The sequence below is a fragment of the Mustelus asterias genome, chromosome 9, assembly GCF_964213995.1.
Source record: "Mustelus asterias chromosome 9, sMusAst1.hap1.1, whole genome shotgun sequence".
In the NCBI taxonomy this organism is placed as follows: domain Eukaryota; kingdom Metazoa; phylum Chordata; class Chondrichthyes; order Carcharhiniformes; family Triakidae; genus Mustelus; species Mustelus asterias.
The window spans coordinates 118,978,286-118,994,848 of NC_135809.1; the positions used below are offsets into that span (position 1 = coordinate 118,978,286).

Genomic DNA, 16,563 nt, shown 5'->3' on the forward strand with positions numbered 1-16,563 from the left:
ACCTGGCTGCCCCCCCTACCCCCCAAACCTGGCTGCCCCCCTACCCCCCAAACCTGGCTGCCACCCTCCCCCCCAAACCTGGCTGCCCCCCCCCCCCAAACCTGGCTGCCCTCCCCCCCAAAAAACCTGGCTGCCCTCCCCCCCAAAAACCTGGCTGCCCCCCCCCCCCCCCCCCCGTACCTGGATCCCCTTCGTCTCCCCAGTCCCGATTCCTGCACCACAAAAAGACCTGGCTTCTCTTCTCCCACTGCATGTCCTAATGCTCAGCTTTTCGTCTCCTTCTGTCCCCCAAGACAAGAGGCTTCCACCCTCTCAAAAATCCTGTTCCCTGCCACCATATTCCTAGCCCTTTCCCTCTCCACCCTCCCCTGCAACCCCAAACCTGCCTTTTCTTCTCCCCCTCTTCCACCCTCCCAAAAAAACCCAGCTTTTCCTCCCTCCCCAAAGAACCACCTTCAAACCCCAATTCTACCCCTTCTTGCCCTCCCGAACCCATCTTATCTTCTCTCTTCTGCTCCACCCTAACTGTGTTCCTTGTCCCCACCCCAAAAAAAAACTTCTCTCCTGCTCCCTACCATAACCAAACCCCTTTTTTCTCCCCGAAACCCATCTTTTCAGCTCCTGTTCCCTTACCACCCAAGTCCAGCATCCCCCCGCCCGCCCCCCAGCTTCTCCCCAACTCTGGTCACACATCCTCCTGCATCCACACCCCCTTCCTCTCCTACCTGAGAAGAATTTGACATCCTTTTCACACTCAATGTCATTTCCGGTGATGCTGTCACTCAAGACTCGAGGGTCCAGTTTCCCCCTTTGATTCTTAGAAGGAACAGCCTGGATCTCCAGCCTTGGCACTACTGGTTTCTATCCTCAGGATTGGGTTAGGAAGTTTGCATCTGTGCAATCTTCGCCTTGTATTTCATTGTTTCACTGGTGAAAATTAATTATTGCCCCTCACCTTGGCGTCATTGCATTAATCTGGTTTGACTTTCGTTGTTGCCTATTTAGTGTTTTTCCCCCAATCCAATCCAGTCCTGGGTTGGGGTTAATTGTCTCCTTCCCCATTGGTTTCTGTTTGATTATTGTTTTCTCCTTCTTGTGTTTTGGCTTAGTTATCATCCTGTTCACACTTTAAGTTTGGGTTTAATCGTTGCCTCTCTTCCTTGAGTGTGCAGGGTTTCATTGTTGTCCCAACTACTCATTTCTGGATTTATTCTTCCTCAAATGTAATTTCGGTGCCAGCTTGAGTAGTTTACTGTGAAACTCGATTAGTTTGAATAATCTAAGTGGGCCAAGCCATGACCCAAGAGGCTTTAAATTGCTCCGTTTCAAGTCTATTTATATTTCTGTTTAAAGCTTCAGTATTGATTTAGAAAAAAAGGATCTTGCATTTATATTGTGCTTTTCACGACTGTCAGATGTCTCAAAATTGCCTCATAGCCAATACATTTTGAAGTGTAGTCTATTTGCACTTTGCGTACAGCAAGGTCCCACAAACAGCAATGTGGCAGTGACCAGATTTTTTGTTTGATGTTGTTTGAAGAATAAATATTAGCCAAGGCATCACGAATAGCTCCCCAATAGTGACATGGGATCTATTGCATGTACCTGAGGGGCAGACAGAACCTCGGTAGATTGTACCAGCCATGATTGGTGCAGTAGTTAGACAATACAAATGAGCCTTTATGGATTGTATAACTTGTATGTGAAAAAAGCACTTCATGCAGTTTGTTGCGATTGTTCCTTTTAGTTATTTTTGTTTGACTCTTGAGGCTTAGTGACTCATCTCCTCTTAATCTAGAGCATGACGTTATTTGTTTCATAATGCTGTGTAGGCGAGCTGTGGGAAATGGTGAAAGCTACCTTGAACCAGCAGAGGTAGTGACGACGTAGTAATGTTTCCTTTTAAGCAAGTGTTGCTGTGAAGTCTTAGAGACGTATGCGGCTACGAAAATTGCTGTTTTGTGGGCCTTGACCTAGAACCTGCTTAACATTCCATTCCCAATGTTTTGCATTCAGCATGACATTGGATTCCAAACTTAAAGGAGAAAGCTGAATAATTAAACCGGAAATAGGAAGAAATTACTTAACAAAAAAAAACTTTTGAGGATGCTATGAATAGCATATGATGGTTTGAGCTTCCAGATACCTTAACATGTACTGTTGAATTTTTTTTTAAAATAATGTTTTTATTCCAAATGAAATCAACCTTGATGTGTCCCCTTAGATGGGTATCACAGTGCAGATTGTAAATCATTTCCTTCTGGTGCTGTCATGTCTATAATACCAGCTATCTGAGCCTTCCTATACATCTCTACAAGTGTGCCTGCACTTAACGAAACTTTTGTTATAATGCTGTTAGGTTCCTTTTATATAGAAAAAGGATTTGCATGCATGTAGCACTTATGATGAGTGTGGTCACTAATGTAATGTAGGAAACCTGGTAGCTGAGTTGTACACAGCAAGATCCGACAGACTGGATAATCTGTATTTTCACAACATTCGTTGAGGGGTAAATATTGCCCAAAGCATCAAATGTGGTGATGACCTAGTGGTATTATCGTTAGACTATTAATCCAGATACTCAGCTAATGGTCTGCCGACCCGGATTCGAATCCCAACACGGCAGATGGTGGAATTTGAATTCAATTTTTAAAAATCTGGAATTGGGAATCTGCTGATGATCATGTGTCAGTTGTTGGAAAAACCCATCTAGTAGTTCATCAACGTCCTTTAGGGAAGGAAATCTGCCATCTTTACCTGGATTGGCCTACATGTGACTCCACACAGTAATGTGTTTGACTCTCAACTGCCCTCGGGCAACTGGGGAAGGCAATAAATGGTGGCCAGTCAGCGATGCCCCTGTCCCGCGAATGAATAAAAAAAATGTTGGGGAGAAATTTCCCTACTGTTCAACATTGTGCCATCTTTTATGTTCATCTGAGAGGCAAATGGGGCCTCAGTTTAACTTCTCATCCAGAAGATGGCATCTCAGACAGTGCTACACCCCCTCGGTCCTGCATGATTTTTGACCCAGGTCGCTGGGCTGAGGCTTGTACCACAGTGCTATACCACAAATCAAATCTGTTCTTCCAGCTCTCTGCCACTTTCTTGCAAGTGTAGCCAGACCTCTTCACCATGACTCTTATTGCTGATTCACTTGTTTGCTGACTCATTCCTGTACAGTAATTGTTTCTCTAAATGTGAAGAGAAATCTTAAGGAAGGTCACTTCTAAAGAGGAAATTGCATAATTGCATTATTTCCTTTTGGGATTTTTATTCTGAAGAATCATTTTCAAATATGGAGGCCTGCAATTTGGGGTGGCAAGTAACATTTGTGCCACACAAGTGCCAGATAATGATAGCTTCCAACAAGAGAGTTTCTAACCATTGCCCCTTGACATTCAGTGGCATGACCATTGCTGAATCTCCCACTATCCAACATCCAACACCATTGAGCAGAAACGGAACTGGATTAACCACATCAGCATGGTGGCTACAAGAGCAGATTGGAGACTAGGAGTCTTGTACCAAATAACTCCATTCATGACGGCCCAAAGCCTTTCTGCCAACTGCAAGGCAGAAGTCATGAGTGTGATGGAATACTCTCCACTTGCTTGGTGAGTGCCACTCCAACAGTACTCAAGACGCTTGACACCATCTGGAAAAAGCAACCTGCTTGATTGGCACACCAACGATAAACATTCACTCCCTTCACCACTGGTGCACAATAGCCGTAGTGTGTACCACCTACACGATGCATGCAGGCACTCCATCCAAATCCACTGCCATCTAGAAGAGCAAAGGCAGACAACATTGGGTAACCAACACCCAGACGTTCCTCTCCAAGCCACTTGTCAACCTGACTTGGAATTATTTTGCCCTTCCTTCACTGTAGATGAGTCAATATCCTGGAATTCCCTCCTGAAACACCACTGTGGATGTACACACACTATTTGGACTGCAGTTGTTCAAGAAAGCAGCTCACAAACACTTTCTCAAGGGCAATTACGGATGGGTAATAAAATGTCGGTCTAGCCAGTGACACCTACATCCCATGAATGAATACAAAAATTAAAATGTCCTGATACATTTGCATTCGTAATTTTAATTATGAAATGTCAAAATGAATAGGTTAGAGCACCTTAACCTCTGGAATTGGATTAGGATCCAACTCATAATACTGCCATAAATTTTGCCAGTGTCTTCCAGCAGTAAATGACCTATGTGAACTTGGGTTGAAGTACATGTATCCAGATTTTGGTAGGACTGCAGTGCTAAGTGTCAATATATCTTGATGAGGATTGTTGACTGCAATAGGGAGTTCTCTTTTGTAGTTTAGAGTTAAAGCACAGTGTATGGTAGATGCTGATAATCCATGCTGTTCCTGAGGGACTTGATCCACTATATGGACATTAAAAATATGATGGAGAGGCAAAATCAACCAGTTCACAGACTGCCTCAAACAGTCACAATACATTGAGTGCTGTGATTTGGCATTTTTGAATTTAAAAATATCTAGCACCTTGAGTGTCGTGAAATTTTGCGGTAAGCATTTCACAGGAGCATATTTAGACAAAATTGGATACTGGGACATGTGAAAAGGAATGAGAGCAGATGCCCAAAGATGTTGATCTTGAGGAAAGAGAGGTAGAAAGGTGGAGAAGTTTAGGGGGAGAATGCCAGCGCTTGGAGCCTTGACGGTTCAAGGAATGGTCACTAGTGGTGGAGTAATTAAAATTGGGGATGCTCAAGAGGCCAGAGTTGGAGGAGCATTGATATCTTGGAGGATTGTATGGCAGGAGGAATTTGGACACTGGGAAGGTTAAGACCGCAAGGACTTGAGAATAATAAAATCAAGCTGTTTCTTAACTGGAAGTTATTATAGGTCAACAAGCAACGGGTAATAGGTGCCACGGACTTGCCATGAATTTGGACAGACTGGAGTTTTGGATGATCTCCTGTTTACAGAAGGTAGAGTGTGGAATGGAAGGCAGGAGTAGTCAAGGTAACTAAGGCACATATGAAGATGTCAACAAGACATGAGCTGAGGTAGTGTGGATGTTGGTGGTTTTCATGATGGAGCAAAGACATGGTCAGAAGCTTGTATCAGGCTCAAAGTTTCAGAAACATCTTTTTCAGCCTCAGACAATTTTCATGGAGAATGATAATCCATCTGCCTCTCATTCCATTGAGCTCTGTCCCAGCTAGGAACTAGTCCAGCTCTCCTTTGGAAAAATGCACCAGATTAGCGCACTCCACACGGAAAGGCAATGGCTCAGTTATTCTCTGTGTAAACTGCCCAATATCTAATCTGCTAGAAACAATTGTTAATATGAGCACAGTTTAATCCTTCCATTATTTGCATCAAACAGCCTGGAGTGTGCACATATATTTAAGGTAAATAACCCAAGCATTTTGAACTGATCATGGGTTTCATTCTTCTGACCTGAATCATTTCCAAAAAGTCGACTATCGCACACAATTTAATGTTTTCTTCTCCAGTAGGATAAAGGAAGATGGACAATTATCTTCATTCAAGTTTCATTAACTGTTTCCGGTACCATAATTTAAAGAGGACTGGTTGTTATAAGCCCTTGCTTCTGCACGAAAGCAGTAGCCCATCTCCATGCAAAATGTCCAATGCAAGGCTATGAAAATAAATATCATGCTCAGTAAAAAGCCGCTCTCGCCACTCTTCCAATTAATTGACCACATTATTTCTAGTCTGTGCTGTAACATCATGAGAGGCTATACTAGCCAGAGAGAGACAGCTAGTAGTTGGGCTCTTTCATGGCAGAAAATATGTCAGGGTTCCTACCCCCTATCACTGCCTGATAAACACATGTCTGATCAGGATAGTGAACGGCAGAATAATCAAGTTTGATGCTGTTGGAGATTCAGAAACACTGAGAACTAGAATCCAATACAGAACTTCAAAATGGCTAGCTTCAAAAATGTGCTTGGGCACATCTTAAAAGTATAATGTGGAATATGCAGGATGAATGCATACTTTAAAATAAACAGGCAGTCAGGAGAGATGCAAACCCCTAAGTTGTATGGTAATACTTGAGGTTCAGAATGGCCTACTCCTAATTTCTATGTTCTTATGGAATAGCTAGTTCCCCTGACACTAAGGGGCAATTTAGCATGGCCAATCCACCTAACCCACACATCTTTGGACTGAGAAGAAACCCACGCAGACACGGGGAGAACGTGCAAACTCCACGCAGTGACCCAAGGTGGGAATCGAACCCGGGTCCCTGGTGCTGTGAGGCAGTAGTGCTAACTACTGTGCCACCGTACCACCCCCAAATATTGTGACTAGAGAATAGATTTCATGGAAATTTGTATTGTGAGGCTGTTGAGTGTTGCAAAGATCCTAGTGGATTGGAATTGGACTTAATATGGTGCCATATTAAGCCCATTTCCAAAGAAGATCCTAGAATCCCTACAGTGTGCAATAAGGCCATTTGGCCCATTGAGCCTGCACGGACAACAATCCCAGCCAGGCCCTATCCCTGTAACCACACCTATTTAAGGGGCAATTTAGCATGACCAATCCACCTAATCCACACATCTTTGAAGATGCCAAGTGGCTCAACTGGTTATCTGGTTGGAAGTTGAGTAATACAATAATTAGTTACGAAACAGCAGTTAGAATGTGTTTAGATTTTGCCTGGTGTACTTCGTGGCTTTTTTGAGGAAGAGACATCCCGATGGACTTTTTTTTTAAAAAAACCTGTGATGTTATTTGCCTAGACTTCCAAGATGCATTTGGCAACAGTAGGTTACTATTAAGCTTAAGGCAGAAGGTGAAGGTAAAACTTGAGAATGCGGACCTGGCTGAAGGGCCAAAAAGAGATTATGTTTACTAGGGCGATTCAGTCAGGGTATGGGCAAATTTAAATGGTGTGACCCACACCATTGTTGAGATCCTTTCTGTTTCTGTGTTGCATCCATGATATGGAATTGGACACTCCAGAGGTGGTGAAGTTTTTAAATTATGCTGAACTAGGGAGGGTTGACTCTGAGGCAGCTTCATATTGGCAAAATGAGTAGACCAAATACATAAGAGGACAAAGTAATGGCAGGTCAAATTTGATGACAAATCCAAAGTATGTCTTAAGGGAAGGGAAAAAAGCAATATAAACACAGAATTATAAAACCGCCTAAATGGTGTTGAAATGGCTGGGGTACAGTTGAAAGAAAGAAGATTTGGGAATTTTGATGTGTGCTGCAATGTGTTGAACTCTATTTGAGTATTCATTGTGTACAATGCTCTGGTCTGACTGCATTTCACGTACAGCATCTACTGCTTACACTGGTTCGTGCTTACCCTAGGTAGCGACCTATATCAGGCAAATGGTGATAGCTTCCATAGACAATAATAAAGGTTCCACTTAGTGTTTGAAGTGGTCTGACTTTATCAGGCCATTGGACTAGCTGTTTGCATTTCATGCAGTCATTCAGTTACTGCTTGCAAGCAAGGCTTTCCTTTTGAGCATTGTTCGAGTTATTTTCCCTCACTTGATAAAATGGTTTCTAGAAGTTCAACAAGAGAAAATTCCTGCTGCCACGGCAGTGAGCCCATTTTGTCAGTTTACTAAGATTCTCACTTTTTGGCTCAACTTTAAATATTATATTTTTCAATAATAAATAAATGAATAAGTACTAAATATTGAGGATGTTTGAAAAATGATCTGGAGACAGGAATATGTTTTAATGCTGTTTCAATATTAACGAATATGTTTTAATGTTTGCTGCTTCAGTTGATTTTCAGTTTAATTTTGATACTGGGGAGACAGTCTGACTTCACCTCAGCCATTAGACTAACCGTCATGTGACTCACACGAATTGCACTCTCAAATGCAGACTGACTGCACTGTTGTCAGTCTAGTCACTGAGACACGGATTGGATACTCAGTTCCTGGACATAGTTCAGATACAGTCCACGCGGCTGGTCCCTCAAGGCAGTGGATAAATTATGAAGTCAGAGACTGAGGCTTTTCAGGCCTTCATGTGTCCAAGGGTTAACTTCATGTAGGGAGACAGGTCATAACAAGTATAAGAAAGGATAAATTCAGAAGATGTCGTAGAACTAAGCCATGCGTGTTAGGACAAGGAGCCACAGGTTGAAACTAGTAGGAGTGATTGAGAAAATAGAATTATAGAATCATTACCATTTGAAATGGACTTCTGGGTGGGCTCGTGGAAGTAAAATCTCTGGAATCATCTGGAAAAACAATGTCACAGCCTTGAGGACATGCCCAGCCATTTTTATTTCTATTTCAACTCTTTGATTTGTGTACCCTTCTGGAGCCTTGTGAATTACCCACAGTCATCGCCTGTTCTATGTTTTGTTAATTTTGATAACAGTGCAGTTTCAGTCCCAGGTGCTTGCCATGCTGCTCAGTTTTGTTTCTGATTTTTTAATAAAATCAATACTTTGCCCGCGAAGTCGGCTGATAAATTGGGTTATCAGGGATGAGCAGCCACTCTCGGCATTGCCAGCGATGCTCACATCCCATGTAAAACTAAGAAAAAGGAGAATGGAACATTGCACCACCTAATGCACCTGTTTAATATCTGATATTGAGTAAATCCTTGGTGAGCTTGTTAATTGCTATTGGGACTGTATACCAAACCCTGGCTTTATCCGCTGAGGAAGAAGTCTCACAACACTAGGTTAAAGTCCAACAGGTTTATTTGGTAGCAAAAGCCACTAGCTTTCGGAGCACTGCTCCTTCATCAGGTGAGTGGGATTTCAGTTCACAAACAGGGCATATAAAGACACCAACTCAATTTACAAAATAATGGCTGGAATGCGAGTCTTTACAGGTAATCAAGTCTTAAAGGTACAGACAGTGTGAGTGGAGAGACGGTTAAGCACAGGTTAAAGAGATGTGTATTGTCTCCAGTCAGGACAGTTCGTGAGATTTTGCAAGCCCAGGCAAGTCGTGGGGGTTACAGATAGTGTACATGAACCCAAGATCCTGGTTGAGGCCGTCCTCATGTGTGCGGAACCTGGCTATCAGTCTCTGCTCAGTGACTCTGTGTTGTCGTATGTTGTGAAGGCCGCCTTGGAGAACGCTTACCCGAAGATCAGAGAACGAATGCCCGTGACCTTTGAAGTGTTCCCCAACAGGAAGAGAACACTCTTGCCTGGTGATTGTCGAGCGGTGTTCATTCATCCGTTGTCGTAGCGTCTGCATGGTCTCCCCAATGTACCATGCCTCGGGACATCCTTTCCTGCAGCGTATCAGGTAGACAATGTTGGCCGAGTTGCAAGTGTATGTACCGTGTACCTGGTGGATGGTGTTCTCACGTGAGATGATGGCATCCGTGTCGATGATCTGGCACATCTCGCAGAGGTTGCTGTGATAGGGTTGTGTGGTGTCGTAGTCACTGTTCTCCTGAAGGCTGGGTAGTTTGCAAAACTGGACTTCAAAACAGGTTCCGCACACATGAGGACGGCCTCAACCAGGATCTTGGGTTCATGTACACTATCTGTAACCCCCACGACTTGCCTGGGCTTGCAAAATCTCACGAACTGTCCTGGCTGGAGACAATACACATCTCTTTAACCTGTGCTTAACCCTCTCTCCACTCAGTGTCTGTACCTTTAAGACTTGATTACCTATAAAGACTCTCATTCCAGCTATTATTTTGTAAATTGAGTTTTTGTCTTTATATGCCCTGTTTGTGAACTGAAATCCCACTCACCTGATGAAGGAGCAGCGCTCCGAAAGCTAGTGGCTTTTGCTACCAAATAAACCTGTTGGACTTTAACCTGGTGTTGTGAGACTTCTTACTGTGTTTACCCCAATCCAACGCCGGCATCTCCATATCATTTATTTGCTGAAACATCAATTAAGAGGCTCTGGCAACTTTTGTTCATGGATAGTCTTGGCTAGATGTTCCAGTTGTGACTGTGATTTATATTTGTGCTCAGCTGATGTCTGTAAATAAGCTCAAACTTTGCTGGTGTGGCTACTGAGGCCGTTTGACACTATTTTACAATAAATGGAATATTTAATGGGAAGGACGTTTTGGCCACGTCTTAGGAAAAATATGCCTAATATTTCACACTCCTTGCAGCAGCTTTTGTGCTGTGTAACTAATTGAGCTCACTGGAGTTTTGCTGAAGTGCAAAGATGTCTGATGTATTCTTTTGACCACAAGGCAATCTAGCGTGTCATCTTCGATTAATGTGGATGGAATTTTTATTCTTACTGTATCATCATCTCTCAGTTGCTTTCTCCTTATTAAGATTCTTGCAATGAGTTTTTAAAACAGTTTGATTTAGAATTTACTGGATGTAGTCATACATGTATAAGATAACCCATTCACTTTTCAACTGAACAACCCTTTAATCAGCAACAGATTCAGCTTTCAACTGGAGTTTTGCAGTAACCATTCCTACACCAATGTTTGACCCCGATCCCCAGCTCTCCCATGCACTAGGAAGGCTTCTCTCCTGTGAGCTCTTTTTTGGGGAATCTTTAGTTAATCTTAATGTCTATATTGGTGGTATGTGCTCTACATTTTAGCTGGTCTGAAACTGCTGTGGCACAACAGTTAAAGTGCAATCATGGAGAATGATGCATGGTCTAATGTGTCATAACACTTTTATACAATCTAAAGATAGCGATCTCTGGCAAATTCCATGTGGTTGTAGTTTTCTGGCTAAGCTAGAAGAACAAAGTTCAAGAGGCTTTTAAATGTATGAACTTTGGGGTTTGGATTGTATGTTTAATTCTGAATTGTGTATTTTTATTATATAACATTTGAAGTTCTTAACTTAAGTGCTCTTAATGAGGCGCTTGGAATATAGTCAGCATTTTTAACTGATATTTTGACTGGATATTTGTATTTTAATACTCATTCATGTAATGGATGTGGGTGTAGCTGACTTGGCCAGCATTGCCCTTGAGCTAGTATTGGTGAGGTGCCTCCTTGAACTGCTGCAATCCATGTGGTGTAAGAACACCCATATTACTGTTAGGGAGTACTACCAGCTCAAATTAAACTGCACTATAATTAAGGAAATTCTGTGGTGCATCAGTTTGCTTCTCCTCTTTTATATTTACTCTTAGGATATGGTTGACATTGGCAAGATCACATTTAATGCTCATCCTTACTGGCTTCGCTTTAAAAAAAGTTTTTTAAACTTGAGCAGCTGGGCTATTGACTGAAACGCATATTGTGGATAAAAATCTTTCCTGGGACAATTTGGGTAGGGTGAAGGGTTTCCCTTATCTGAAGATATTACTGATCAGTTGGATTTGTAATGACAATCCGGCAACTTTAGTACCATAGGAAAATTATGGACAAGATGCAAGTAAATGCCGTGACCCTTGTCATCCCCATCAGCAGCCTCACTAATCTGGAAGAGGCAAGCTTTCTTGAACTCCTTGCAAATTCAGAAAAAATTCCCTTCCCAACTTGTGAAGGCATTTAAAACGAATTCATCGTGTTCCATCACATGAAACACAACTACGGCCCTGCCTACCCTTTCTACATTATGGTATTACCCACAATTAGGAAATTGACCGGCTTTGTTTGGCCTATTGTGTAGTGAATTCACATTCACTGCACAAGCTGACAGCTTTTGCCAAAGTGCAGTTACCTCTGTATGAGAAACTTCTGATGTGGAGATGCCGGCGTTGGACTGGGGTAAACACAGTAAGAAGTCTCACAACATCAGGTTAAAGTCCAACAGCCAGCCTGGCTGTAGAGATTCGCATTCTAATTAGTATTCTGTAACTTGATTTCTGTGTCTGTGCACTGTTTGAGAGCACATTTCCACTCCATCTGATGAAGGAGCAGTGCTCCGAAAGCTTATGGTATTTGCTACCAAATAAACCTGTTGGACTTTAACCTGGTGTTGTGAGACTTCTTACTGAGAAAATTCTGACATGTAACCTAATTCTTTGTTACTCATACACATGCCTCCTAGTTCCCCCTGACCTATCTGACTCCAAATAAATTCCACACAGACAAAAGCTGGGCCTTTTGTTATCTTGAATACTTCACTCCCTGAACTTTTAACTTTTCGGGCATTAGCAGATCCAAGAGACTAACCTATCAGTGATAACTTGTGAGTTTTTTTAAAACTATGACAGCAACTTGCATTCATAAAGAGTCTTCTAAAGTAATAAGTTAATGTAATTAAATGTTAAAAATGCTACCTGACAATCTAGTGGAGTTTCTTTGTGCCTTTTTCAGCAACTCTGCCCCACATGGTGGGTGGTACAAAAACCCAGCACTGTGTTCTAGAGCCTATTTAAAGATCATGTTGCATATTTTGGATTGGATTGTGCTAACAACACATTCTACTGCTGTTTGAATCTTCTTTTGCCTAGACGCAATGGTGAGTCTATAAAGATTTATGTGCTGTAACATTTGAGTCTTATTTTGACTCAACAATCAGGTTTGGAGTCCCTGCATGGTATGTATGTTTGGCCCTACTCATTGAAATGTATTTGTATAACATAGATGTGACTATCCATTTCCCTGTCACATCTGTATTGGATCTTTGTGTCTTTGTGAACTGGCAGATTTTTCCCCCCAATACCGTCATCCAGAATAGTAGTAAAATACTGAAACCATTCCTTAATCTACCCAAGATCTGCTTGCCAATTCCGCTGGGCTCTCTTAAAGTGGCCTATTGTACATTGTTAGCATTTCCAAGTATATGATGTGAACTGGGCTATGTATATCCACCACCTTTGTCAAGTTAAGACATTCTAGACGTTAACGTTGAAAGTTTGTAATGCCTACTCTGTTCTGGGAGTCATATATTTGATCTCAAATGAACTCTTTCAGCAACTTGCTTAAAAGTTTTGTGACCTGTTGCTCTTTTTGAGAAGAAATGGTGTCTTTGGAATGTTAGAAATGATATATAACTGTAAATGGTTGAAAACGCTGGAGACACTCAGCCAGTCAGGTAGCATCTTTGGCGAAAGAAAGCGAGTTAATGTTTCTGATGATTAAGTCCCACAATATTTTGCTTTTACCTTTTCTGAATATTAGTACTAGTTGGGTCTCCAGTCAGCCCATAGGAATAATCCCAGATGAAAGTGAGATGAATGGCGGTCCCATTTCTTTGATAACCCTCTGGTGAATGTAGCAAAGATTAGCCCAATCTGTTTTCTGATTACCTAACATCTAGTATTGTATCCATTTCCACTTTAACCCATAAAGCAAAATACAATGTCTTTAAAGGAGAAAGATAACCCAAAGTGCTTCACAGGAGTACAGTAGGACAAAAGATGACAGAGTGGACAATATTAGGACAGGCAATATAAATCATATTTTGTAAGTAGGCTTACATTAACACTGCAATGAAGTTACTGTGAAAATTCCCTAATCGCCACATTCCGGCACTTGTTCGGGTACACTGAGGGAGAATTTATGCATGGCCAATGCATGACCAGCATGTCTTTTGGACTGTGGGAGGAAACCGGAGGAAACCCAGACACGGGGAGAACATGCAGACTCCGCACAGACAGTCATCCAAGCTGGGAATTAAACCCGGGTCCCTGGTGCTGTGAGGCAGCAGTGCCATGATGCAATTTTCAAAGGCGCTCAAGAGCATGAAAGTCTGGGGGTGTGGAGGGAGTATATGCACATGTGACAGGACCAATTGAGAAAGCTGTTAAAGTATATGGAATCATTGGTTTTATTAATAGGGCCATGGAGTACAAAATTAAGGTACAATACACTAAATTTTTGTAAATCATTGATTGCATACTGTTTGGGTATTGCATTCATTTCTGGGCACCAGGAAGGACGCTAAGGCCTTGGAGAGGGTGCAGAAGACATCTACCAGAGTCGTACAAGCATGAGGGACTTTATCTGAAGAAATTGAAAAAGCTAAAGTTGTTCTCCTTGAAGCAGAGAAGATTAAGAGGAAATTTGATAGAGGTTCAAAATTATGAAAACTTTTTGATGAATATGGAGAAATTGTTTTCGGTGGTAGGGGCCTTGGTAAACAAAGGACATGGTTAATGTAAAACAGAAAATGCTGGAAAATCTCAGCAGCATCTGTTGAGAGAGAATAGAGCCAACGTTTTGAGTCTGGATGGCGTTTCAAGTTTGGATGACCTTTCGATAAGGAAATGTGACAGTCATTGGTTACATTGGCGAGAGAAAAGGAGAAACTTGTTTTCACTAAGCGGGTGGGTTGTGAGATTTAAGATAATTGACCAAAGTATGAGAGGGAAGATGAGAAGCTGCAATGCAGTGAATTATGATCCAAAGTTCACTGTCAGAAAGGGTGGAGCAAGAGAATTGGATATATATTTGAAAAAGTAAACCCAGACAGGCTGAGGGAAAAAGTAAACCCAGATAGGCTGAGGAAGCTCTATCTTTTCTCCTTGGAGAGACGTAGGATGAGAGGAGACCTAATAGAGGTATATAAGATGTTGAGAGGCATAGATCGGGTGGACTCTGAGGCTTTTTCCCAGGGTGGAAATGGCTGCTACGAGAGGACACAGGTTTAAGGTGCTGGGGGATAGGTACAGGGGAAATGTTAGGGGGAAGTTTTTCGCACAGAGGGTGGTGGGCGAGTGGAATCGGCTGCCGTCGGTGGTGGTGGAGGCAAACTCAATAGGGTCTTTTAAGAGACTCCTGGATGAGTACATGGGACTTAATAGGATGGAGGGTTATAGGTAGGCCTAAAAGGTAGGAATATGTTTGGCACAACTTGTGGGGCCGAAGGGCCTGTTTTGTGCTGTAGGTTTTCTATGTTTCTAAAAAATGCAGGGCCATTAGGAAAGAGCAGGAGAGCTGGACTAATTAATCATAGCTCTTTAATAGCCTCTTTTGGTCCTGTGGAATTCTGACTTTAAAATAAACAGCCTGTAATCAGTAATAATTTAAATAGCTTAAAATTGGGCACATTTGCCATTTGGAGCCTTGGTGCTGTTTTAAGGGCTGGTGGGGTGCGGTGCATATGTGTTTATTTGGAATCCACAGATTAAGATTCCATATCTGCGCATGGCGGCAGTCAGGATTAAATGTGCTTTTGTGTCATCACAATGTTTGACAAACATTGGGAGGGGGGTGAGTGGCATATGTCTATACTTGCATGATGCAGGTGCTACTTGCAAGACATATAAATCACTAGCATAGAGAGAGACTACGTGTTTGAAAGTAGTTCACGCAAGTAGGAGCTTGATGAAAGATGACGACAGTATTCTCTATGGGACTGTGTTTTGAGTGAACAGAAGCCACAGGTGGGATATAATACTGTAATGTTGTTGTTGTGATCTTTCAAGCGAAATGGCCATGTAATGTTTTCATTAACTGTGGATATGTGTCCAGCTGGACAATTATTAAATTTTGTCCTACCAAGCTAAAACTTTGATGAAGGGATTTTGCGCCATATAATACTTAGTCAAGATTTTGTAGGTACTGGTCTGTCATTGGTGATCCAAAATAAAAGTGCACATCTGTCGTGCCTATCTTTTTAAAACAAACTCTTGGTCTGATGGGGTTTGGCTTAAAAGCATATTAAATACTGTAAGGCTGAAGAGGAAGGAAATTGCACAATATTGCATCATTACAACAATCGTTGTAGTTAATTTTTTTTAAATTAAAGAAAAATATTTAAACTGTGCCAGTAGGAATGGATGACAGCAACCCATCCAGCATTTGAAATGTGAAAGGGCCAGTCTGTGAGGGAGATGTACTCTTTTGGAATCTGAGCGAGAAGCAAGATTACGATAGATCGCTAGAACTGATACCAACTGAAGCTGCTATCAGAATAATTGGTTATGGACATTTTCACTCAACAATTTTTTTTTTACAAAATGGGACAATTGTATTTTTAGCACTATGTTTAATGTCAAGTTGTCTAAATCCTAATTCAAAATATTGAGAATGTTGGAAATCTAAAATAAAAGCAGAAAATGCTGGAAATGCTCTGTAGGTCCAGCAGAATCTCTCCGGACAGAGAAAAAGTGTAAATATTTCGGGACTGTGAACATTAATCAAAACTGGGCAAAGTTAAAAATAGGTTTTGAGCGGGTGAGAAGGGAGGATGGTGGGAATAAGAGCAAAAGGGAAGTTCTTTGATAGAGTGGAGGGCAGGAGAGATTAAATGACAACGGGTTTCATGATACCATACCAAAGAGAGCGGTAAACCAACAAGTAAACAAAAGAGCGTCTGGAGAAAAAGTTTTTAAAAGTTTATTAGTGCCACAGGTAAGCTTACATTAGCACTGCAATGAAGTTACTGTGGAAATCTCCCATCACCACACTCCAGCACCAGTTCAGATATACGGAGGGGGAATTTAGCATGGCCAATGCATGTAACCAGCATGTCTTTCGGACTTGTGGAGGGAAACCAGAGCACCCGGAAGAAACCCACGCAGACACGGGGAAAACATGCAGACTCCTCACACACACCACTGACCCAAGCTCGGAATCAAACCTGGGTCCCCGGCGCTGAGAGACAATAATGCTTGCCACCGTGCAGCCCGTGGTGTGAATGGCAAGATCCTGAAAGCCACCATCCGATAGCAAAGTCAGAAAAATAAGAGAGAAACAAACCTG

At 42.0% G+C, this 16,563-nt stretch overlaps 1 protein-coding gene across 1 annotated transcript in view; it reads left to right on the forward strand.

Annotated features, from left to right (window-relative positions):
- The first annotated feature begins 13,698 nt into the window (after positions 1–13,698).
- LOC144499281 (uncharacterized) overlaps positions 13,699–16,563 on the forward strand; it is a 60,650-nt gene continuing 57,785 nt past the window's right edge. The window contains exon 1 of the mRNA XM_078221395.1: positions 13,699–13,716. Coding sequence (XP_078077521.1) covers positions 13,699–13,716 — 18 coding nt within the window. The remainder of the gene's footprint in view (positions 13,717–16,563) is intronic.